The 24,545-nt window shown below is 40.7% G+C and overlaps 1 protein-coding gene and 1 long non-coding RNA gene across 2 annotated transcripts in view; both read right to left on the bottom strand.

The window, feature by feature from the left end:
• Positions 1–24,545, bottom strand: part of LOC309970932 — a 371,169-nt gene that overhangs the window by 169,175 nt on the left and 177,449 nt on the right. The window lies entirely within an intron of this gene.
• Positions 1–24,545, bottom strand: part of GAREM1 (GRB2 associated regulator of MAPK1 subtype 1) — a 216,774-nt gene that overhangs the window by 44,661 nt on the left and 147,568 nt on the right. Inside the window, exon 3 of the mRNA XM_082853645.1 lies at positions 12,700–12,830. Coding sequence (XP_082709771.1) covers positions 12,700–12,830 — 131 coding nt within the window. The remainder of the gene's footprint in view (positions 1–12,699; positions 12,831–24,545) is intronic.

Raw genomic sequence — 24,545 nt, 5'->3', positions numbered from 1 at the left:
ATATCCTTATGCTTAGGAAATATACACTATTAAGGGGCAAAGGGCATAATGTAGGCAATTCACTCTTGAATGGTTCAGAAAAACATAACATACATATGTATGTATATGCACATGCAGGAGTAGAGGATGATAAAACAAATGTGCAAAATGTTAACAGTTGGTGAATCTAAAGTGGTTAGGGAGATCTTATATTATTCTTGCAATAATTCTTTAAGATTGAAATTATTTAAAAATAAAAACTTAAAAGAAAACATGGCAATAGGAAATTTTAGATATTTTTGCCTATTTTTCCAGATGAACTTTAGAATCATCCTGTCCATGGTCTGCATTGGTAATTTTACTGGAAGTACATCTACATGGTGTTTTGACAAGAAGTAACATCATTATATTAGTATTTCCAAATAGGCACATGAAAACTCTCACCATGTATTCATATCTTTTATTTCCCTTATTAGTATTTAAATTTGCCTTTGTTATCAATCCCTGAACATTACTGTTTACTGTCTTGTTGAATATACTTTGCTGCTATTCTGTGTGTCCAGTAATCTTATTGTAATAGTTTTTCCCAGTTGATTCTCTTGGGATTCCTAGGTAATTATATCTTATGCAGTCGAAACATTTGTTTTCATTTTTAAAGTTTTCATCCTTTCTCCCCACAACAGAGTGGTGGTGGCAAGAGTGTTGTTTCACATTTTAATGTGAATATCATCTGTGTTTAAATATCAACTATGAGAAATTTGTTGCTTTGAAATGGATATTTAAAAAAATCTTATTAGTGATGTGTCTTTCCAATTCTAGTTTTCTAAAAGTTTCTACAATGAAATTAATTTTTTTTACCAAATGCTGTTTCTGTATCCAATAAGATAGTCATATGTTTATTTTTCATTTTGATGTATTTTATAGTTTAATAGTAGATTCCCAAATAGTAAAACAACACTACATGCCCGAAAAAATCTCGACGTGACCATGTTACACTTAAAAAATATACTGCATGATTCTCCTTGATAGCATTTGATCTATGATTGAGGTATCTTAGTCACAGGTGAGATTAGTCTACAGTTTTATTATTATGTTATCTTTATCACATTTTAGTATCAGGCTTACATTAAGCCTGAGATGGATTTTTTCTTTTATGTTAATAAAAAAGCATCTTGGGTCAAGTGACTGACATTGTTCATATTGCTTACTGAGTAGGAATCATTATGTCTTTAGAAAACTAGGTAGTAAGAATCCTTGTAAATAATTTCTTACCCATTCTGGGTCATCTCTATATAATTTTAACCTTTGGGAAAAGGAGTTTGTCGATCAACATTAGTGCTATATAAAACAAACAGTTCTGTTGTCTCTGGAGTGAAGGGAATCCCTCTGAAGGAGGCATTATCAGTACATAAATGGCAGCACAATATTGTTTTAACAGCAGTTCAGGCTCCTAAGTAATCCATTTAAGTGTTATTATTATTATTTTTTAACAAGACCTCAACTTAGCTGTGTTTATTTTCAGATTCAGCATTCACCTGGACTTCTATATTGGAGTTAGTTTAGGAATTTAAATCAATTAATTAATAATAAATAAATTAAATTTAACTTTTTATTTGGAATAATTTCAGATTTGTAGAAGAGTTGCAAAGGCAGTACAGAGCGTTCCTGTATACCCTTCACCTAGCTTCTCCTGTTAACATCTTACAAAACCATGGCACATTATCAAAGCTAAGAAATGAACGTTGGTACAATCTATTAACTACATTATAAGCTTTATTTGGATTTCACTAAATTTTTCCATGAATGTCCTTTTTCTGTTCCTGGACCAAACCAGGATACCACATTGCATCTAGTCCTCTGTTCTGTGAGTTTCTTTACCTTGCCTTGTTTTTTATGACCTGGACAGTTCTGAAGAATATAGAAGAGGGTTTTCTTTGAAGCTAATATATCATTTATACATGACAGTACTTGGCACGTATGAAAGCTGACTGTCTTTTCCTACAGGACCTGTAGCTTCAACGTTTCAGTTATTTTATTCTCCTGACTTTGGTCACCAAGGGTCCTTATGAAGATTCACTGGCTATTAATTTTAATTTTTGGTTTATCCCTTTTACTTCCAGCTGGCATCTAGTTAAGCTTATAATAACACAGATCAGAGGTCAGCAAACTACTGACCACAGTCCAACTCTGGCCCACCACAAGACTTTGTAAATAAAGTTTTATTAGGACACTGCTACACCCATTTGTTTCTGCACGGTCTGTGGCTGCTTTCACTCTCCACTGGCAATGTTGAGTAGCTGCAACAGGGACTGTATGGCCTGCAAACTCTAACCTAGTTACTCTTTGTGCGCCTTTACAGAAAAAGGTTGCTGACCCCTGGTATAGATGAATAAAAGGAACCATGTTCTTTGGAAATTAATTGGTACAATACTATTAAGGGTACAATACTAATAACTAAACTACAAGCTGAGTTTGAATCCTGTTTACTATTAGGTGACCTCAGATGAAGTGTTTTACCTTTCTGAGCCTCAGTTTCCTCATCTGTAAAATGAGAACACCATCAGCTACTTCTCAAGCTTAACCAATGCAGGTAAACAACTTCCCACAGTGGTAAGCCCCCAATAAGGGGAGACCATTATTATTACTTTTATTAACAGTAATTCTTAAAATGTTTTAATTCTTATAATTCCGCTTCACATTACCTTTCACATCTCTGTATTTTCATGTTATTTTCTATTTTCATGCACTACTGTTTTCAAGCCCAAACTGCTACCTTTAAGTATTATCCTTCCTTCTGTACTAAAGAATTGCTCAAGTTTTTATTGAATGTGTTATCCCAGAATAAAACTTAATGTCAGAATAGGGACTGAAATATCATTACAGTTGTATCTCAAAGGAAGTGAACATGTTGAAATGATTCAGAATATACTGTTTTAGGATAAACTGGTCTCCAAAATGCTCAGATGCATTGCTATACTTCCTTTTTATTGGAACTTCATAAAAAAAGTTGGCAGTTCATCCATTTGGATCAGAATGGAGACAAGGATGTTGAGAAAGGGTTCTCATGAGATTTGAGGAAACACACACATGTTCACTCATACAACAAACTGTTTCCAGTGAACATACAGGGAGCCAACAGCGCTTCTCAAACATGAAGGAATAACAAGAAGAAATGTCTCTTTCTAGCTTCTTTCAATTGGTACTTATTCTATTTTTCCGTATTTACTTTTATAAACATACACCTTCCAGAATGAAGAAATTATAGGTCTAGTGAGTACTGCACACCAAATGATCTGAAAGAGAATGTCCACATAGTTTGTGAGACACGATTCACACAGATTAAACAGATCTAAATTATCTTCAGTAAATGTCACTCTCTGGGCACACTCAACAGTTTTGTCTACGTTTTTGTGTATGTCTGTACTTCTAAAGGAAGTTACTCCTACTCCCATACATAAAAATGCATAACATATGTGCGTACCATCTGTGGTTCCATGCTTCCAACTGTGATGTCACCATTCACGCTGACAATTAGCTCTGCATATATTAGGAGACTAATGTACCGACCAATCTCGCGGTCACTGTCAGTGACAGAGGAAGAAGCTCATAAATAAGTGTTCTTCCTTTGACAGTTGAGCCAAACAGTCTCCTCTGGTTTCTACAGATGTGATTTATTTGCATAATTTCTTTCCTTTAAACATTTTTTAATAGCAAAAGAAAATGCAGTCTAAGTGCTTGGGTATGCGTGCCTGGTTAACATTTCCAGTTTCAGTATTTCCTGAGAGGAAGTCATTCAAAGTGTGTTATCTAAACAACTCTAATAGGTCTAATCCAGGAAACTATCAGGGTTTTACTGTTCATAATACCATTCAGAATTAATACCCCAAGGTCAAGCAACATTTTAAAACACTGACATAAAATTTTACACACATACACATACTCTCTCTCCCTACCTCTTCTGTTTCTCTCTGTCCCTGGTGACTGGCAACCTGTTCCCTAAGAATAGTTGTTTTAAAGATGAAACACGTAACAGAGGTTAAAATCTCAACTCCTGAAAAAAAAAATCAGGATTGATCTGATTGATATTTGGTTAAATAGACAATATTTGATTAATATTAGATCATTTCCCCCCACACTTCGATTTTTGTAACTCTTTCTTTTGGGAAAATGGCAGAAAATGAGAAAGAAAGGGCATGAAGAGTTAAGACAAATGTCAATCCTGAGTGTTTTATTTTTTTAAACAGGAAATAGGGCAAGGATGACAAGTACAACGGCCATGATTTAATTTGTGACGGTGCAGCCGAGGGCTTGCCAACTGGTAGTTTTTCAGAGGTCTTGAAACCTCAGATGACGAAAAGAGCACTGGGGCTGTCTTCAAACACTGAAATAATTGGCCTCACCATTGTATCCAATTTTATCATTCTGAATGACTCTTGAAAATAAATGACATCTGACTCATGGTAAGGAAAAGATGAATTTTTTAAAAACTGGAAAATACAAATGAAAACTAGCTACTTCTAAATTCGTTCACTCTTCATTTTTAAAATTCATTCTTACATCTGACAAAATTCAGGTTGCGTACTAATCGGTAATTTCTGATCTCTCTGAAATGTAGCCAAGAACAAGGTAGTGAACTAAAGGCCTGTGAGCACCAAAAAGATGTGATATTAGGGCTTATGGAAAAGGCTTTAAGGACCTTAAGGGTACTTACTCCCATCTAACTAAAACTCTATCCAGCTTGGTTACCAGTTTCCAGCCCACAGCGGAATAGAAGTGGAAATCAACACTGGAAATACGGACTGTTAAAGCAGGTATTCTAACAAACATAAGAGGCAACAAACAAACAATTTAAATGAGACCATAGAGCGCATAATTCTCAGGGTTATGGGTCTCCCCATATAAAGGTAAAAGTCATACACATCAGGAGATGAGGATAAGTTTAAATTTTGTTCCAGTACTTCTCTTTCGGATGATAGAAAGTGCAATACATTTTAAGAAACTGAAAGAAAATTACAGTCATTTTGGACAGGATTTTTGTTAAAATTCACAGCTACCCCAAAAGCTGGCTACCTAGAACTACTCACGCTCTAAAGGCTCCACAGAGGTAGAAAATGCCAGAGCAAATGATCCTTATCCATTGTGAAGAATCAGAGGAATAAAACACCTGTCTGACATCATTAGAAACTTACAGCATGAGGATTCCTTTTCTGAATGGTCAAGACAGAAACCAGGAATGGTATTTTTCTTTTTTTTTTTTTTTCTCAGTACGTGGGCCTCTCACCGTTGTGGCCTCTCCCGTTGAGGAGCACAGGCTCCGGACACGCCGGCCCAGCGGCCACGGCTCACGGGCCCAGCCGCTCCACGGCATGTGGGATCCTCCCAGACCAGGGCACGAACCCGCGTCCCCTGCATCGGCAGGCGGACTCTCAACCACTGTGCCACCAGGGAAGCCCCAGGAATGGTATTTTAAACTAGGAATGATGTGACCACCACGACTCAACTATACTCTTAGTATAAGAATAAAACAAAACAACCAAAGAACTCAGTCCCACTATTTTGTATTACTCTACAGGACGAATACAGGATGGCCCATGCACACAGAATAAAGTCTAGTCGTACGCTGTTTTTGCCTTTTAAAAGACAAACGTGATCAGAAAGATGGCAGAGAGTAAAATAATTATGACAAGAGTTAGAATCAAGAGCAGCCCAAATGCTTTCCATTAATGTATCTCCAAGGCCTTGTCTGTAGTGTGTTCTGTTAAAATGAGTCAAGGAAGTAACATGACATATGTTTAATTTGTTAACTATCTTAGGTATGGAAACAAAGTACAGTCTAACTGGCTGGCAGAGGGGTGAAGATATTTATTTCTTCAGCACTTTTTCAGATGGCAGCTTTAAAAAGGGGAATGAATATATTAAGATAAAAGGCACACAGATTGCCTCAAATCTACGGCTTGGGGGAAAAGCTGGCTGATTCTCAGTAAGTTAGAAGCCTTGGAAAAAATCCAAAGTTCAGCATCAAGTTGCAGGAAACATATTAAACTTTAGAACTCTTGCTTAGTTATTCAATGATGCATTTTGGCTACTTGTGTCTTTACCACTGCTTCAAGCAACAATGCAAGAACCCATCTTGTTTCTCTGTGAATACTGGTTAATACTTTAAAACAATTCTGGGTTAATATGTTACAGTAGCATTTTTGAAGGGGCTCATTTTGACATGTGCTATCTAATTAGAAACTGTACCACTGCTGATAGAAAACATCAAGTTAACTTGTAGGATTTTATTTCTGAAATATTGGCAACATACTCTGGAATGATGTAAGATCTAAAATTCGGCACATATAACATTCAGAAAGTTGCCAAATCCTGTGTGTCAGACCATAAGCAGTTCAGAAATATGAAAGACGAAAGGATCTGGCTAGGCAATAATTACTGAATATGTTTATTTAGATTTTTAAAAAAAGAAAATGAATTTACCGTGCAAGCTATAGTGTCAATGTGAAAGGATTTTCTGATCATAATCACGGGCCTTATCTCAAATCCACAGACAGAATATGAGGGAGTAAAAGGATGACTGGATTGAATTAGGGGATCTGGCTTTGCAGCTAAGTTGTTTTGTGGTTTTGTATGTATCAATGAAGTTGGCTGACATCTGTTTCTTAGTTTCCCTGTTTATTAAAAGAAGGAGTAGGACAAAGCAATGTGTAAGGGCCTTTCCAGGTCTAACATCTGATGATTATCAAAACTCAGAGTCTATAAATTTCCTAGTCCTGCTGGATTATTTATAACAGTTTGTCACTTTATTCTTGGTCACGTTTTTCAGTATTGAGAAGCTCAGCTATCACTCAAGTTCTCTGAATCTTACACGATTTTTTTTCCCTATTAAAAAAAGTTGATCCTGAGATCCTTTGCGCCCCACTCCAGCAGCTCTGCCGTGAGGCACTGCCACCCCTGCCAGCGCCAAGCCCAGTTAGCAGGAGCTGATTCGCAGGTGACAGGACTGTCAGCTGAGCTCTGACCCAGCCACAGGGTAATGGTTCTTACGAGGTCTGTGTGGGCTGAAGCGGCGACTACATTCCACATTTGGCCCAAATCTCACAGTTCCTGAGTGGGGCACTTTCCCCAGCTGAGACAATGCAAACTTGTTATTCTGCTTCCGGGGAAATCTATGCTGGAACAGCTGAAAGCTTGGACCTCACTAACTGGAACGAAAATAGCAACGTTATAGCATCCAGATTAGCGCATTTGGGCTCCCTAGGACTGGGGAGCAGTCATTTTAATGTAGAAAGCTTGTGCCTGAGGGCACTGAAAGCAGGAAGCCTCCTCCCCACTTTACGAGAGCTGCAAGCTACCCAGTGCCAAATCCAAGGCTGCCCTTTCTTCCCGCTCTCTCCGCAAATGTCACAGGAAAGACAGACTTACATTAAGGCTTAATTTGTTAGTCATTAGTTTGATGGCAGAAAATACACGTGTGGGAACATTTCTCATTATTACTGGGCTGGGTTTGAGAGGCTGGAAGACATGTAAAATAATTCACTAGGTACTGGCATAATAAATCTCCAAAAAAGTGTCTGAGGTGAAAGGGTATTCTGAAACAACAACACATAAATACTCTGTTCTAATATTCAGTCACAGAGTATAAAGTACTAAATAAAGAGTAAGTGAAATCATCTGTGCTGGGAAATTTTTTTAAAATGTGAAACTTCATTTAGTTGGATTTTATGTTTTGAATCGGGGTTGGCAAACCTCTTCTTACAGGGCCAGGGAGTAATAATTTCAGGCTTGTGGGCCATATGGTCTCTTTTGCAACTACCAGACTGTGCCGTTGTTGTATCATGAAAGCAGCCACAGACAACACTAAGTGTAGGGGGATGGCTGTGTTCCAATAAAACTTTATTTGCAAGACAGGTGCCTTCCCCCAAGATTGCAGTTAGCCAGCCCCTACATGAGACACTTGCAAAGCACATGAATGCATTGCTTCATTTAACTCTCATGACAAATCTATGATTTGTCCGTTTTGCAGGTGAAGACACCTGGGGTCATGTGACCTGCCCAAGGTCACAGTCAATGCCTGGAGCTGGTGTCTGACCTCAACTCTGAATCCAGAGCCTGAGCTACGATACACAGTCTGACATGCTCTTTAGATAACGGGCAACTTGTTTAAAGAAAGAAGTCGGGCTGAAAACTGTTGGTGTAGCTATTTTTCTTATTAAAGGGTAGAGGACTGAGCCTTCGGTTGGAATGACCAATTCAGAACTAAGACATCTTCTGACTTTGAAAGTAAACATGAGAACAGAGACAGCTGATGAAAAAACTAAAAGAGGTAATTGAGAAAATGCCTATTACAGTTAAAAACAAATAGGTAGGAAAGCAGGTAAACAAAATTCTTACCATGGAAACCAAAAACTGGATGTTATTAACAGAGGGAAAAAGTGGTGAATGAGGCAGGTGACTGCTGTTCTAAAAACATCGAATGCCATCGGCTTAGGAGGGATTGGAGGAAATGGACAAAATGATCAGCAAGAGGTTACCTGCCCACATATTCTTTCATTTTCTTGACCTTCTCGTCTCCCATTTTCTGTTCCTCCCACCTCAGTTGCCTATTTAGATTTGAAAAACAGCTACTCCTATCATTTCCTATATTACTGCCTCAAGTTTAATTTCAAGGACTTGACGCTCTACCACTCTCCTATTTTGCACATCACTTCCTTAAACAAATCCACATCAAAAGTTCCTTAACCCTGTCAGGATCTCCAATTTTCATTGGGGTTACACGTCTTGTATTCATGGCTCATTGCTACCTGCCACTCCAGGGCACTTCATCTGTGCCTTTGCTCATCTCTGTTACACTGCCTGGTAGAACCCAACTCTGACTATATACCCAACTCTCCAGCTGAAGATGGCTGGAAGAAAAAAGGGTTAGTGCTGAGTAATCTCACTTGAAATTTACTTCCACAAAACCGTGGGACCACCCTACTATACCTCCCTGGTTAACTGTTTTCTGGGTCTCTGAGCTGATTATTATTTCCTTCCTCTCAAAGCTTCTAAAGGCTCCCATTTTGCTAAATTTAATGGTTAGTTCCCAGTGCTTATCTAACTCAATCACTAAGCATGTGACACAATTGCCCATTCTTCTTTGAAACGCTATTGTCATTTGGCTGCAGGGATACCACATGCTCTGCTGTCTTTCTATCTGCTACTCCTTTCTGCCTCCTCTAGACCCCCGTGCTGGAATGCTCCAGGGCTCAGTCCTCAGATCTCCTGTCTTAATCTAGACTCTAGGTTAGGGTTTCTCAACCTTGGCACTCCGGACGTTTTTGCTGGATAATGCTTTGTTGGGGGGCTGTCCTGGGCACTGTAGGATGTTTATCAGCATCTCTGTCCTCTGTTCACTAGACACCAGTAGCACCCACCCCTTCCCCAAGCTGTGACAATCAAAATTGTATCCAAACATTGTCAAATGTCCCTGGGGGTGGGGGGAATCACCCTTGGTTGAGATGTAGGTGAACTCAGCTAGCCTCATGACTTCAAATGCCACCTAGGAGCTGATAAGCCCCAAATATATATTACACCCCAAGCCAGACCCTGCCCCAAGCTCCGGACTTGTATATCCAAATGTCTTCTCTATTGCTTTATTTGGAGGTAGCGTTTGTATTTGCTTATTTATTCCCTGCCTCCCCAATAGAATGTAATCTCCAAGCAGGCAAGGATTTACTTATTCAATATTTACCCCCAGTGCCTAGAACAGGGTGGGCCATGTAGTAGGTGCTCAAAATATATTTGCTGCTTAAAGAATTAAACGTTTAACATATATTAACTCATTTCACACAGTTAATCAATGATGGGACAATTGGGCAGATCATTTTTAAACACATCAAGTCATCTTTTAAAGACATATTTTCTTTAAGATAAAAGGAATACATTATTTTGAAATAAATATGTAAATAGTACTAATACTATCTGTTAAATTTTAGATAAAATTTTGCTATAGTCTTGAAAATAACAAAACTAGTTGTTATTCTTTCAATACTTTTGTTTTACTCTGTATTCTTATCATGCTTCATTTCAATTTGCACTTGTAGCTATATATGAATATATGTGCATATATATTTCTTTATTTCAAATAATAATTGTGCCTTTTGACTATCATGACGCCAGTTAGCTGCCAATTCTTAACTGTTAGTCATTTCTATAGTTGTTTGGCCTCTTGGTCTAATTTACACTGTGTCTGAAGCAGAGAGAAGAGGCTGAATTTTCCAAGGAGGTTTGACTTCTCCTATCTTGTAAAAAATTGCTTGCTGGATAATAGCTATATTTATATAATATTTCATATTACATTATATTTAATAATGTTTGTAACAGCTATAGTTATGAATAGGTTGTACTGTTTTTCATTTTTTCTCTCCCTCTCCAGGAGAAGTAATAACCAAGCATAGCACTTCCTTGCCCCCAATTAGGTCTCACATTAAGCTCTACATATATGTTCGTGTACATTATAATCAATTTTTAAAGAAGACCATGACATCCAACATTTTCTTTTAAAATCCAGGCAGTATCCAGGCATCCTTCCCCCAAATCTCCTCGGTTTATTTATTTACGTGGGTGTTTACTCACTAAGCACACAGACTTTTGTGTATATCTCTGTAAATTTCTTGAGGTTCCTTTATCGCGTCTTCTTGGAATAGCATTGAAAGACGACTTAAGTGATGACCTCTTAGAACTTTATGAGTGATAGACTAGAGGTATTAAATATTTATGTATGCATAGCACAGAACTCAACCCAAATCCAACCAGCTCTGTGGATGCTATAAGCTTCTACCCCATACACTTATCTGTAATATCCACACTTACACTGACATATTTTAAAAAGTGTTCAGATTGAAAGGATTTTCTGTTCGGCCTCATTTCAGTGGGGAGTCCAACTGACTTTTTTTTTTTTCTTTTTAAAAAAATTGTGGTAAAATATACATAACATGAAATTTACCATCTTAACCGTTTTTAAGTACACAGGTCAGTAGTGTTAAGTACATTCACACTGTTGTGCTAAACTTTTAAATGATCTCTCTATTATATACATTTGAATCAATATAGCCAATCATGGTATTCTGTGGGGAAAAAAACCCCTATCAAAATGTATTAGTTTCAGTATTATTTTTTCATTCATTGCTGGTTCAATACAAATTCACAAACAGCTCTTAGAGGCATCTTTTAAAAATCTTTCATGTAAACAATATGCCACCAAAGACTGAATATTAGATTTTAATACTTGAGGACATTTAAAAAATCATAAAAAAACTTTATGCTAGATTCCTCATCATTTATCAGCAAACGAAATGTATCAGAAGAGAGTTTTGCAGTATTAACTTTGCTTTCTAAACAAAATTTTTTTCATTTAGTTAATTCTAAATGTAAGTTTTAAGGAGAGATTTAAATGAAATCAAGACACTAATGAAATAGGATTTGATTAACTTCTGGCCAACGAATCTTGGAAAGTTTAAAAATGAACACTTTCTCACAAATCTTCAATGTAAACCAACAGAAGCTGTCTTAAGGACTCACAGCCCGGGCCACTGAAGGAGTTAAAAATTGTAAATATTCTGAACATAAGCATAATTTGGTGAGTAAAGAACTTTACTAAATACAACATCATTTTAATAATAAAACTAAAGGAAGCGGATTATGGCGGCTGTGTTTTAGAACTGGGGGAAAGAATGACTTAGGTAATTCAATGGGCCACTTCTCCACTAAGGAAGCTATCTTGGGCATCTCCCCGCTTCCTGGGAGTGTGGGTGGAGTGACCCACCTGTAAAGACACTTGCGTTCTTGGGCGAAGATACCATGTAGTCTGTTTTTCACATAGAGTGGATTTCCAAGAATCCGGCATCTGCTCCCTAAATCTTGAAATATTCAGAGAACAGTGACTCAGTTGGACTTCCTGCTGAAATGAGGTTAAACAGAAAATCCTTTCAATGTGAACACTTTCTCAAATGAGTCAGTGTAATCGTGGACGTGGCTGAAGAAAGTGCAGTGGGTTTGCAGGCTGAAACAAGGCTGGACCTGGTTGGTGGCATCGCTTCTCTGGTTAGTCCCTCTTCTAACCAGACTCTCGTCAAGGAGCTCGCTCACTGTGTAGGAGGGGACAGAACTGTCCCTTTAAGAATGCAAAACCAACACAGCACAGTAAACAGTATTCAGCTTTCCTCTGACGAACAAGGATCAATAAGTACCTATTGGGCAACATTCGATACATCAATTTTCCCTCCTTTGTAGACTGATACAGACAGAATGAATACATGCTGATGTCAGGGCATGCTCTGGAAGTCCCTCTTTGTCTCAATAAGTGTTTGGTTTTAGATTCACCATATGCCTTTTGCTTGCTCTTCCAAGTAGAGCATCTAGCCTCACAGAAGATGTGGCCAAAAAATGGTTGCATCTTAGGGAATAAAGTCCAAATGTTAAAAAAGGAAAATAACCTTTGATCTGCCTTAACAGTTATTCTAGCCAAAGATAATGCTAACTAAGTGTAGTAACCTTTGGCGGGGGGGGGGGGGTCAGCTCAGCTACAGCACAGTTCTTATAAGACCAGTTTTGGCCACTGACACCAACTCATTAGGAAGATGGAACCTCCTAAGAGGCACAGATGAGCACTTACTGTGTACACAACAACCTGAAAGCTAAATTATCTTAGTGAGGATAAATCTTTGGTTCTTTCAGAACTACCTTCACGTTGAACGTTATTTCCTCCATGACGTACACGCGCTCAGGAAACGCTTTAGCCACCTCCTCCACACTGCTGAAATATTGCACTGGCTCCTTTATATCTCGGTCTTGTTCCAGCAGCTTGAATTGCCCTGAAATACGTGATAAACGGAAGAGATATGAGATGTTTACGCTGGACAGCTGTCACCGTGGCGACAGCATCCCCCCCTTCCTTACTCCCACTCTTCTCTGTCAGAGGCTTTCTGAGCATTATCATTTAAAAAAAGAAAAAGTTACCGCGGCAAAAGGTTTTCTTGAACTAGGATATTTATTTAAAAATCAGCTTAAAAATGAAAGCGAACACATTTTTTCTTTTTTTGCTTACTTTCAGAGTTTATTACCAGAGGATCAATAACAAATTTGATAGATGCTTACTTGTAATGTAAACTCGACATTGAAAACTTAATGTGTTATATACGTGGTTGCTCATGTTGTTTGTAACCGTAAGTCACGTTGTCGTTTAGTTGTAATAATGCCCCCCCCATACATTATATTCTAAAACCAAGGCTGAGAGGCCTGGGGGAACTGATTTTTTTAAAAATGTGCAATGGAATAAAATAATACGTGGACCCTTAGCTTTCACAGATATCCTTGGTTTCAACAATACGCAGGCGATGCTGAGGGCTCAGGAGCTGCTATAATCTGCAATTCTATAGCTTGGCTGCGGCACACGCGTGGGGCTTGAGACCAAGGGGCCTGGGGCGGGCGCTGGGAGGAGCCCCCTTGCAGTGAGTGAGCCACTCGGCATCTGGAGCAGCACGTAGCTTCCATCTTTCCTTTTTACTACCATGTGTGAAATTCATGAGAGTAGAATATACTATGAAAGTATCCATCATTTGGGGGATTTCTGAAGAACTCTGAACATATTCCTAAAAATGTCAAGGCTCTATTATGCTGCTTGGACGTTTTTGGTATTTGTGATACTGCTGCCACATTCTAGAGGAGCTGCTTTCGGTTTAGAATAAAAGACCATATACGGTCAAGTCCATGACGCCATGTTTCTTAGTGGTCATTTTCTGAACACTGTTTACAATATAACACTTGAGAAACTTGAAAAGGAATGAAAAGCTATTATGAGGCAGATCTCTCTGCATGCGTCCACGGGGCATCAGGCAGAAACAGGGAAACTTTCATACTTTCAACACATTTTCTTTAAAGCATCTACTAGGTGGAGGCATTATTCTAGATGCTGGAGATAAATCAATCAAGAGACCAGATAAAAACCTCTGTCCTTTTGAAGCTTACACTGAAGTGGGAGACAGAGGATAAATACAATCAGTCAGTAGAAGATATGCCAGAAGGTGAGAAGTACCATTAAAAATAGGGTGAGGGGGTTGGAGAGCGCAGGGTGGCCAGAGTAGGCGTGGCTGAGACAGTGACTTTGATGTAGCTGGGCAGTGAGTTCTTAGAGCTCTAAGCACACGCAACAGTCTACACAGAAACCCTCAGGCGGATGGGTTGGTGCGTCTTTGGCATGCTGTGGCTGGAGTGGGGTGAGTAGAAGCTAAGAAGGAAGAGAAAGAAAGTCAGAGAAATAACAGGTGGTTTAGGTTGTCCACAGCTTTGCAGAACTGTGGTTCTTCATCTGAGTGCGATGGGGAGCCACCTGGGGGGGTCTAAGTGCAGAAGAGGCGATTTAACCAACGTTACAGAAGAATCATTCTAGTTGCCGTGTTGAGGACACGCTGTAAAGGTGCCAGGCGTAGAAGCCCAGACACCAGTTAGGAGGGCCCTGCAATCATCCAGGTATGAGACGGCCGGGGTTTGGAAGCAGTGAGGAATGTGGCCTGAGTGGCTAAGGAACAGAGCTGCCACTAACTGAGATGGGCAGGTCTGGAGGGGTAAGATGAGGAGGTAAGATCAGGAATTCAGTCTGGACAGGTTACGTCTATTAGACATAGAAACAGAGATATCCCGAAAGCTCTTAGATGGATACATAAGTGTGGATGTCAGGAGGAAGGTCTGGCTGGAAATAGTAACTCTGGGCGCCACTGGAACATGGATGACATTTAAAGCCATGACATTTTTTTTTTTTTTCAGGTACGCGGGCCTCTCACTGCTGTGGCCTCTCCCGTTGTGGAGCACAGGCTCCGGACGCACAGGCTCAGCGGCCATGGCTCACGGGCCCAGCCGCTCCGTGGTATGTGGGATCTTCCCGGACCGAGGCATGAACCCACGTCCCCTGCATCGGCAGGCGGACTCTCAACCACTGTGCCACCAGGGAAGCCCAAAGCCATGACACTTTAATGATGACAACCACGGTCTCAAGTGTAGACTGAGAAGAGGTCCAAGGTTTGAGTTCTGGGAGACTAAGGAATGGCCAGGAAAATAAGAGAAAAATCCAGAAGTGCTACATTCTAGAAGCCAGGTGATTCGAGTGCCTCAAGGAGAAGGCGGGAGTGACGTCAAATGCTGTGTACAGGACTGTGAAACGAGACTGAGAACTGTTGGATTTAGCAGCTTGTGTTTAACTGGGGATTTTGATACGAGCAGTGGAATAGCTGGGCCAAAGTTTGATTGAACCTGAGAGCCTGAGAAAGGAGAGCTGGGAATAACAAGAATGGACAGCAGGTGATGTTTTGGGGAGTTCTGTGATGAGGGGACAAGAGACACTGAGTAGTAGCTAAAGGGAGGAAGTGGGATGGGGCCCAGAGAGTGTTTTTGTTTCCTCAATACGATGGGAGAAGTACCAGCATGTTTGATGCTGATGGGAATGACACACAGATGATGAGCAAGATTACTGGAGCACATCCTTGAGGACATGGGGGGACATCAGAGTGGAGGAGCTGGCCTTCAACAGGAATTCATCTGTGGCAGGTTCAGTGGGACCTGGGGGAAGCTCCCTCTTATTGCTTCGATATTTCCAGCAAAAGTGGGAAGGAAGGCATCAGTTGAGAATAAAGTTGAGAAAAGAGGTGTTGGAGGTTAAGGAAAGAGAAGATTGTAAAAAGTCCAGTGAGGGCTTCCCTGGTGGCGCAGTGGTTGAGAGTCCGCCTGCCGATGCAGGGGACACGGGTTCGTGCCCCGGTCCGCAAGATCCCACATGCCGCGGAGCGGCTGGGCCCGTGAGCCATGGCCGCTGAGCCTGCGCGTCCGGAGCCTGTGCTCCGCAACGGGAGAGGCCACAACAGCGAGAGGTCCACGTACCGCAAAAAAAAAAAAATCCAGTGAGAATGAATACCATAATATGTCTGGTGGGCAGCCCTAAGTTCCCACTTGAGGTTAATGGTCAGCATCTGAAAATGAAACCAAACACTCTAGTTGTGTGTGTTCCTCTAGCCAATGTATGACGCCCGGGGGCTGGTGTGAAGCAGGTAGAGATTTGGATTCAGCCAATTGCCAAGTGAGTATGAGACGTGAAAGAGGGACAAAGCAGGCAGGATGTATGCAAGGGAGTTCACGGAGCTTGAGCCGGACCCAACATCTTGGGAGGGAGGGAAGAGGATGAAAATAATCATGGGATCAACGGATAGCAGGTTCTGACGGACTTGATTTCCGTGCCCTGGAGGAGTGAGCTCGAGAACCAGGCAGAGGAGAGAGGTCAGAGAGTGGTATGTATGCAACTGAGATCACGGAGGGATGGAGTTGTTGGCGATGCTGTGGTCGAGGGGGCGACCATGGGAGGTAAGCATTGCGGTGGTGAGAAGCTAAAGGAACTGAGAAGCCAGGGGTATCAAATGAATCATACAGGTAAGCACTGAAATCTCCAAGGGTGAGGAGAGAAGCACTGCTGGGGAGAACGGCAGTGAGCCAGGAGTGAGAACCATGGAGAAATGAGGGAGGAATCCTAGGCTTGGTAGAGAATGTACCAACAATGGGGGACCAGGGGATGCTGTCTGATGACAAGAGATTTACAGCTGAGTTTTTAGGGAGCAGTGAAGGTCAGGGCAGCAATGAAGACCATAGAGACACTTATATCCCCTCAACTCTGGGGCAAAAAAAAAAAAAGTAGAGCTACCACCTGAGAGGCCTTCAAGGAAGCAGTGTTTTCAGGGCATATGCACATTTGGGTTTTAACAAAATGAAAGTAATTTCCGAGGAGGGTTTAAGGATGTAGGGCTTTTGCTAGCGATGAACCTCGATGGAGGCATTTTCAAGAGTTAAAGGATAGGTGATGAGGATAAAATAGAGGATGCACCTAGACATAACAGCTCATGTAACTTTTAGAAAATGTAGAGGGATGAATAACACATTTGAAAATACAAAATACGTTGGATTGTACCTTTTTCATAAAAAACAATTTTTAAAAAATCAAAAAGATTATGGCAATCTCAATACTACTTATTTAAACAAATTCTGCCAAATTAAACTTTTCATTTGTCATTATTCTACTTAGTCTATGTACAAAGTTTTAATAACTGGCTTATCTACAGTTTTATACTGTTTCTTTCTGTATTTTCCTACATTTTCCCACGTGATGACACTTACAATACTTGCACAGCACTTAATAATGGATTTAACGATTTTTCTATTCTTACATGGTCAGTCTGAGTTTGGCACGTGCCTAATGTAAGTGGGAACTCTGCCATGTACACGTTTTATGATGCTGGCAAATTACTAATCCGTCTGAGCCTTGCTTCCTTGCCTGTAAAGTGGGGACACTTCATAGGGCTGCTGTGGGGATTAAGTGAGATGATGCAAAGTACTCAGCACAAGTAGCCACTCAGCAACTCGGGGCTCCCTTCCCTCTTCTGCAAAGAGGTTTTCTTTTGTCTTCTGGCTCACATTTTAGGGATAAATTTTCTAGTGTGAGGTTATTAAATCAAAGAATAATACACAATTCCTTATGTTTACCATGCACAGCTGTATTTTTTTCCAAAATACCAAAACCAATTTATATTTCTATGAATAGGCTACATGCCTCCTAGCTGGGGCACAATCTTGCCAGCACTGAGTATTTTTTCAATTAGACAATTCAATGCATATTAAAAAGCATCTCCTTCCTGTATTAATCTGCATCTCTTTGAAGATCAGTGAAGCTAAACATTTGAATCTTTCTTGTACAAACGACTGTACAAATATATAATAAATATATTTGACACAGTCTACATTTCTTTTCACTTCTAGAGACATCTAAGGGCCTGTTGGATATTTATACTTGGAAGTCCCATTAGCACCAAATTCAACATGTCTAAAGTCAATAGGTACTTAATAAATGTGTAATAAATATAGTCCTGGAATTAGCAAACAATGAAGCAAAGCATAAGTAACTGCAGGTTTTCAAAGTTCTAAATAAAAGGTGAACTACATTACAATACACAAGGTTTGTTTCTCAACTACAGATGAATGTTTTCACTCAACAGAGAAAGAAAGCAATGGTGTACTTAAAAATCATTCAAATCTGAATAAGGTACAGAACCTCAAGACATATTTTTCAGGGACCAATCCAACCAAAGAACAGATTAGATAAGCAACTGGAACTATCTTCCAGGATGAAACAGTCTTTCAGCACCAGGATGTAATACACAAGGGGAAAAAAGTAGTCACCAGTGAGTAAGAGTTCAAATTTATGGGTCCATTTGGTGGGACTACCCAGAATCATCTGACAGAGACATCAGATATTTGCCAACACTTCCAATTATCTGCAACTGTAATTTATATTTTCTAATTGTTAGCAGAATAACAAAATAAATTGTAGATTTGGAAGCCAAGTCGAGCTACCATCACTAAACCAAGTGTAGTTTATGAAAGTCTACAAATTATCTTTCCACGAGCATAAAATAGTTTAACTTATTTTAAAATGTTGATCAATATTTTAGAAAAACTTTCCGAAGGCAGGAGGATCTGTACGCAGGCCAAGTGGTCTGTAGATGTACAATCTCTGAGCTAACAGATTACCCGAAAGCTACATGCCTATACTAAATTCCTTTCTGTCCCTTCAGAAAGACATTCACAAGTCAAGGATGTGTCACCAAATCCTAACACTTTCCCATCAAATGAGACATCACCCTACAGAACAGTGCTGCCTCACAGAAATACAATGCAAGCCACACATGCAATTATGTGTTTTATGATGGCCACATTAAAAAAGTAAAAAGAGGTGAAATTTATTTTAATAATATGGTTCTATCTAAACCAATACATCTAAATTCAATATAAGAATCATTAATTAAATTTTTTCCACATTAAGTCTTTTAAATCCCACGTAGGTTTTACACTTGCGGCACACCTCTGTTCACACTACCCTCATAACAAGCGCTCAAAAGCCCACGTGGCGAGTGGTTGCTGTATCCATGTGGGTAGAGAACGTCTCTGCCTTCTCTTAAAACTGCAGATACTGTTCACGTCCGTAAAAAAGATCATGTGATGGAATACCTCCTGATAAAATAGGATGTTTCATCTCATGAAATAACAGCTTCAGAACGCTTATATTTTCTTTTCCTTGCTCTGTCTGTCATGATCGCTGATATTCTGGTTCAAAGAACAGAGCCTGGGTTTCTTGATATAAAGCACCTCTATCCCCTTAACACCGTTTTTCTTCTCTTTCAATTTGGGTGCTCGTTCTTCAAGCATTCTTTAGTTATTTTTCTCTTGTGTCTGAGATCTCTTACTGTTAGCAGCCTCAAATATACTCTGGCATATGAACCAAATGAATAATCCTATCTGGTGTGTCTGTGATGTCAATAGTAAAGCTGTATAAATTCTAACCTTCTAGTCTCACCTGTGTTTGTCATCTCAGGAAAGATGGACAGGAAGACCTCAGAAGCACACGCATGGGAGCACTGACAAGAATCTATTCTGGGAATGATGAACATACACAGATGAAAGAATAAGAATAAAAACAAAGTAGCAGCTAAATATGACCAAGTGTTTTCACATCTGAACATACTGTACATCAGAAAAACTGATTCCTCTCATTCATTCTTTTAACTGTTTATTGAATATCCAATATCATCCATTAACTTCTGTCTCCTCTTTTCCATATAGTTTCTTTATATTGTCCTGTAAGATTTTAGTTCATGTTTCTTTGTGTACATATATTATTATTTTAAACATTTTCTTGTCATATGTTTAACGGTCTAAAACCAAATAAATATTTTATACTTCTTATACCCCACAAATACCTTTAAAATCTAAATGTATCAAATGTTTTAATGTAATGTTTTAAATACCAGGTCATGGGATATATGCAACTTCCTATTTCAGGGGTTGGCAAACTTGTTCTGTAAATATTTTAGGTTTTGTGGGCTAAATGGCCTCTGTTAACAACTATTCAACTCCAGCGAAGTATCTCAAAAGCAGCCACAGACGATATGTAAATGAATTACAACATCTGTGTTCCAATCAAACTTTACAAAAACAAGCAGCAGGTCAGATCTGGCCCTGAGGCCACACAGTTTGCTGACCTCTGTCCTGCAGGGAGACATCAAGAAATGAAAGACATCAGACATCAGAAATGAAAATGACCAACACACCCAAGTAGTTATCCTGAGGTCTCTTGTAAGGTCGTTGAAACTACACCCTAAGCCGGCCCCTGTTCATCTTAGAATGGCAGTTTTCCCTTTAAATACGAGTCTAAAATCAAGATGTGTTAAGCTGCACATGAGGATTGTATTAGGAGAATAATGCAGATGAAAAGCAAACGTGCCCACCTCCTCTCACTGTATTTTATGGCTTCTATTCTCCTATAAAAGAATAGGACCCTCTCAGATGAGTCAAGTTGAAGTTTTCTGGGAAAGATGCTGAGCCGTTGTGTTGCTCTGTTCCCTGTGACTGCTGTAGCCTGGAAGTCGGAACTTGTCAGAGTCAAATCCTGGAGCCAATTTAAAGAGTTAAGAGCCGGTTTCCTGACAAAATGTGAAATCAATTTATACAACACATCTTCCCACAATCCCCACATGGAGGAACTAATTTTTTTAACAGACCATTTCATGAATAACAGAGTCTTTGTGCCACCAAATGAAAACATTTGGAGATCGCTGAAACATCTGTTCTGAGACGTTACTGTCAAAACCCTGTTCCCGGAGAGGGAGGAAACTGCATTGTCTTTCAACGGTTTTGTTAATTTCATAAACCATCTCCATTGTGAGAGCTGTTCTCTCAGCAGGACCCTGAAATTCCCAGGAACGAATCCAACACCAGGATCCTCGATGACAGGTTAAAGAAATTGAAGGTAATATGTAAAAAGCAAAGATTGGTACTATTATTGCACTGTTTTCATGATGGGCTTCTAAAACTATATTACATAATTAATCTGCTGACAGGGAATAACTCTCATCTAGAAAATACCCATTCTTTGGTGTGTGTCCCTCAAGATAATCACAGTGATTCACCTCAATAGAGATGATACATTAAGCACAGACAGCTAAGAGGCCCAAAGTCCTACGTGAGGCGTCGAAGTTTCAAGCACCTGTATGATGCTGAACAGACCAGTAGGACCACACACTCTCCTTTACTCAGAGGGAAAAAAGGTCACTTGTCAGAAATGAAAAATGGAAATAAATTTTGCTAATTAGGAAGAGACAGCAACGATGCTGAGATGCGTAGAGATAACAGAGAGAGTCAGAGGTGGTCAAATTCAGTTCTGTCCCGTTTGCTACTGGCTGGGAAGTTATGGTCAACAGGCAGTGAGAAGTAAGTCTCGTGCTCCTGGGAAGGTGGGGCTCCCCATGATTCATGCCTCCGTGGTCCCTATCACGCCTGCTGATGAGCACGGCCTGCGGTAAATCTCCTTTCACAGCTCTGGTTTTACCGTTCGCCTTCCCTTCAGCCCAGTGGCTGACCTTCTGTGTGTAAATAAAACGAAACGAGAGCCGAAACCTCTAGTATCCATTTGTGGGCCTCCCACTCTCTCAGCTCTCCTGGGGGACCCCCTCTATCACCTTGGCTTCAAGGACCACCTACAAGCTGACAGCACACCAACATTCCCTCCATCCAGATCTCTCCTGAATTCCGCATTGGTCTACCCAATACCTGGTGCATATCTCCAACACTTCTTCCACAAAGATCTCTCTCAAAATCAACACATGCGGGGCTTCCCTGGTGGCGCAGTGGCTGAGAATCCGCCTGCCAATGCAGGGGACACAGGTTCGATCCCTGGTCCGGGAAGATCCCACATGGCGTGGAGCAACTAAGCCCATGTGCCACAACTACTGAGCCTGTGCTCTAGAGCCCGTGAGCCACAACTACTGAGCCCACGTGCCCGTGTGCCACAACTACTGAGCCTGTGCTCTAGAGCCCATGAGCCACAACTACTGAGCCCGCGTGCTGCAACTACTGAAGCCCGCATGCCTAGAGCCCGTGCTCCGCAATGAGAAGCCACTGTAATGAGAAGCCCGCGCACTGCAACGAAGAGTAGCCCCCGCTCGCCGCAACTAGAGAAAGCCCACGCGCAGCAGCGAAGACCCAACACAGCCAAAAATAAATAAATAAATAAATAAAAAATCAACACGTGCAAAACTGAACTCATCTTTCTACTTTCTGAATCAAGCAGCCACCCAAGTCAGAACCCCGGGTGGTCATCCTTAACCCCTCCCTTTCCCTAATCCCTCACGTTCAACTGGTGTCAATTCAACTCCATTCCCTTTCTTGAACAAACTACAACATCTCTCGCTTTGGCCAGTTTTACCAGTTGATTGCTTTACCCATTGACTTCCATTCCAGAAAACTATTCTTTCCACTAGTGCTTAAAATTAAAGTTGAATCATATTTTAAATGAGGATAATTTGCAGAGGATTTATTTACAACAGGGTCACTGATGATGGTGTGGGTGGGCTGCAGGGGAAGCGGAGTGAGAAGCTAGGGACAGTATCAGAGAAGAGGTCACCACCATAGGCCTGTGGTGCCAGGGGGAGGGACTAGTTACAGGAAGGAGAACGTTATGTAAATAAGGTTGCCCTGAGAAGGGGAGAAGCAGCTGTTCCCAAGCTATCCTTCAAGGGAGCCATGAAGCTGGAGAATATAAAGACCATGACCAGCTTCCTCCCTTGACCCGCCCATCTCCTCCTGGGGCTATCTATCCAATGGCTGAACTTAGCTGGAAATCAAAGGGCATGAGAGTCTGCTGATTTCGCCCTGCTAGTCAGCCTCTGGGGAGGGGCAGGGTGGAGGCAGTGGAGGACAGACTGGGGGCGGGGGTGTATGCCCTTCTACCCTCTGATTAAAAGACTTTGGAGGCCTTCCACCTCCTGTAAAATTTAACTTTGTAGAGAATATATAGGCCCTCCAAGATCTGACCCTTACTTTCCTCTCATTATGCTAAAATCCATCTAGATCCATCCACAGTGAATTATACTTCTTATACTGAACTCAAGATCTGGAATGCCTTTTCTCTATTCCCAGGTTTGGCCAAGCTATTCATCCAAAACCAATTCACGCTTCACCTACTCTATCAAAAATCTTCTTAGCTCAGGTATATACCTTGCCGCACTCTTGTGTGATCTCACTGTCTATAGATCTTTATCCAAGCATGTAAATTTTTTTTTTTTTTTTTTTTTTTTTTTTTTGCCTTATGTGGGCCTCTCACCGTCGTGGCCTCTCTCGTTGCGGAGCACAGGCTCCGGACGTGCTGGCTCAGCGGCCATGGCTTATGGGCCTAGCCGCTCCGCGGCATGTGGGATCTTCCCGGACCGGGGCACGAACCCGTGTCCCCTGCATCGGCAGGTGGACTCTCAACCACTGCGCCACCAGGGAAGCCCTATCCAAGCATGTAAATTTTATCATTCTCATTTGTTTACATGTCTTTGTAAACTAAACAGTAAACTCTCTAAAGAAAGCAGGGGGTGTGTCAATCACCTATTTATTCCCGGTGCCCAATACTGTGCAAGACACATAGCACCTACTTAATAAATAACAGCTGAATGAGGGAATGAATTTCAGTATGAGCTCAAGTCCAATGTCATCCATGAAGCTCTCCCTCACAACCTCAGCCCATGCTGATCTTTGTTCATATTTATCACCGGAGTTTGTTGAACTATTCCCTACTTATTTCACCTGTTTTTGTATTGTTCTCTTAAACCACAAGCACCCTGACAGCAGGAATCATGTCTTCTGCTTCTCTGACAGCTCAATTTGAGTCCATACTAGAAACTTACGAAATGCTTGCTTTGAAGAACAGGCGTTCAGAGTAGGAGAATACATATATATGTGTGTATGTAAATATACATAATACGTATGTATTTCTTCCAGAGTACCAAAATCAAATATTTACATGACCAGAGAAGCTGTAAATTAGTAAAATTAGTAAAAAGGTGGAGATGGCCACCTCAGAGCTCCAGCACCTGCTGATTTCCAGAGGCAGGAACTCTGGATTTTTTAAAAAATGTAAATGCACCTAGTTATTAATAGTTTTTAATGATTCACTCAAATAAAAAAGTCTCCTCTAACCCAGGGACTACCCTGGGTTTCTACGAGACAGGAGGGAGTGGCTGTGGTTTGAACAGGGCTTAACACAATACTGACTGACGTGATGCCATGTGAGTGGGCAGATATCAGGAAATATTTGAGAAATTTAGGTGGGAAGTCTAGCCTCTTGGGGTGCTTCCTTTTCCCTCAAATTGAAAGGATGACTTTAAGTGGGAGGCCTCCGTTTACAGCTTTTAGCCTAAGCTGATGGGCAAGCTCATTTAAGACCTACACTGCTGACAGCCTTCTGCCTGGACATAGCCGAGCTCCCTCTACTTCTGGCCTCTACCACAGGTATTCCATCGAAACGTGGTAACGGATGATGGTAGGTCTTGCCTGACTCTGAAGGCCAGAACATGTTAAATGGCAGCCCTGACAAAGAATTAGAAGAGGGAATCGCATACCAAGTGACCAGCTTCTTAAGAAAGAGACTCGATAGGATGTGGAAAGACAAAATAACAAAA

This window comes from Leucopleurus acutus, assembly GCF_964270905.1.
Source record: "Leucopleurus acutus genome assembly, chromosome: 13".
In the NCBI taxonomy this organism is placed as follows: Eukaryota; Metazoa; Chordata; class Mammalia; order Artiodactyla; family Delphinidae; genus Leucopleurus; species Leucopleurus acutus.
The sequence above is the reverse complement of the archived record's forward strand: the minus strand, read 5'-3'. Positions and strand labels throughout refer to the sequence as shown.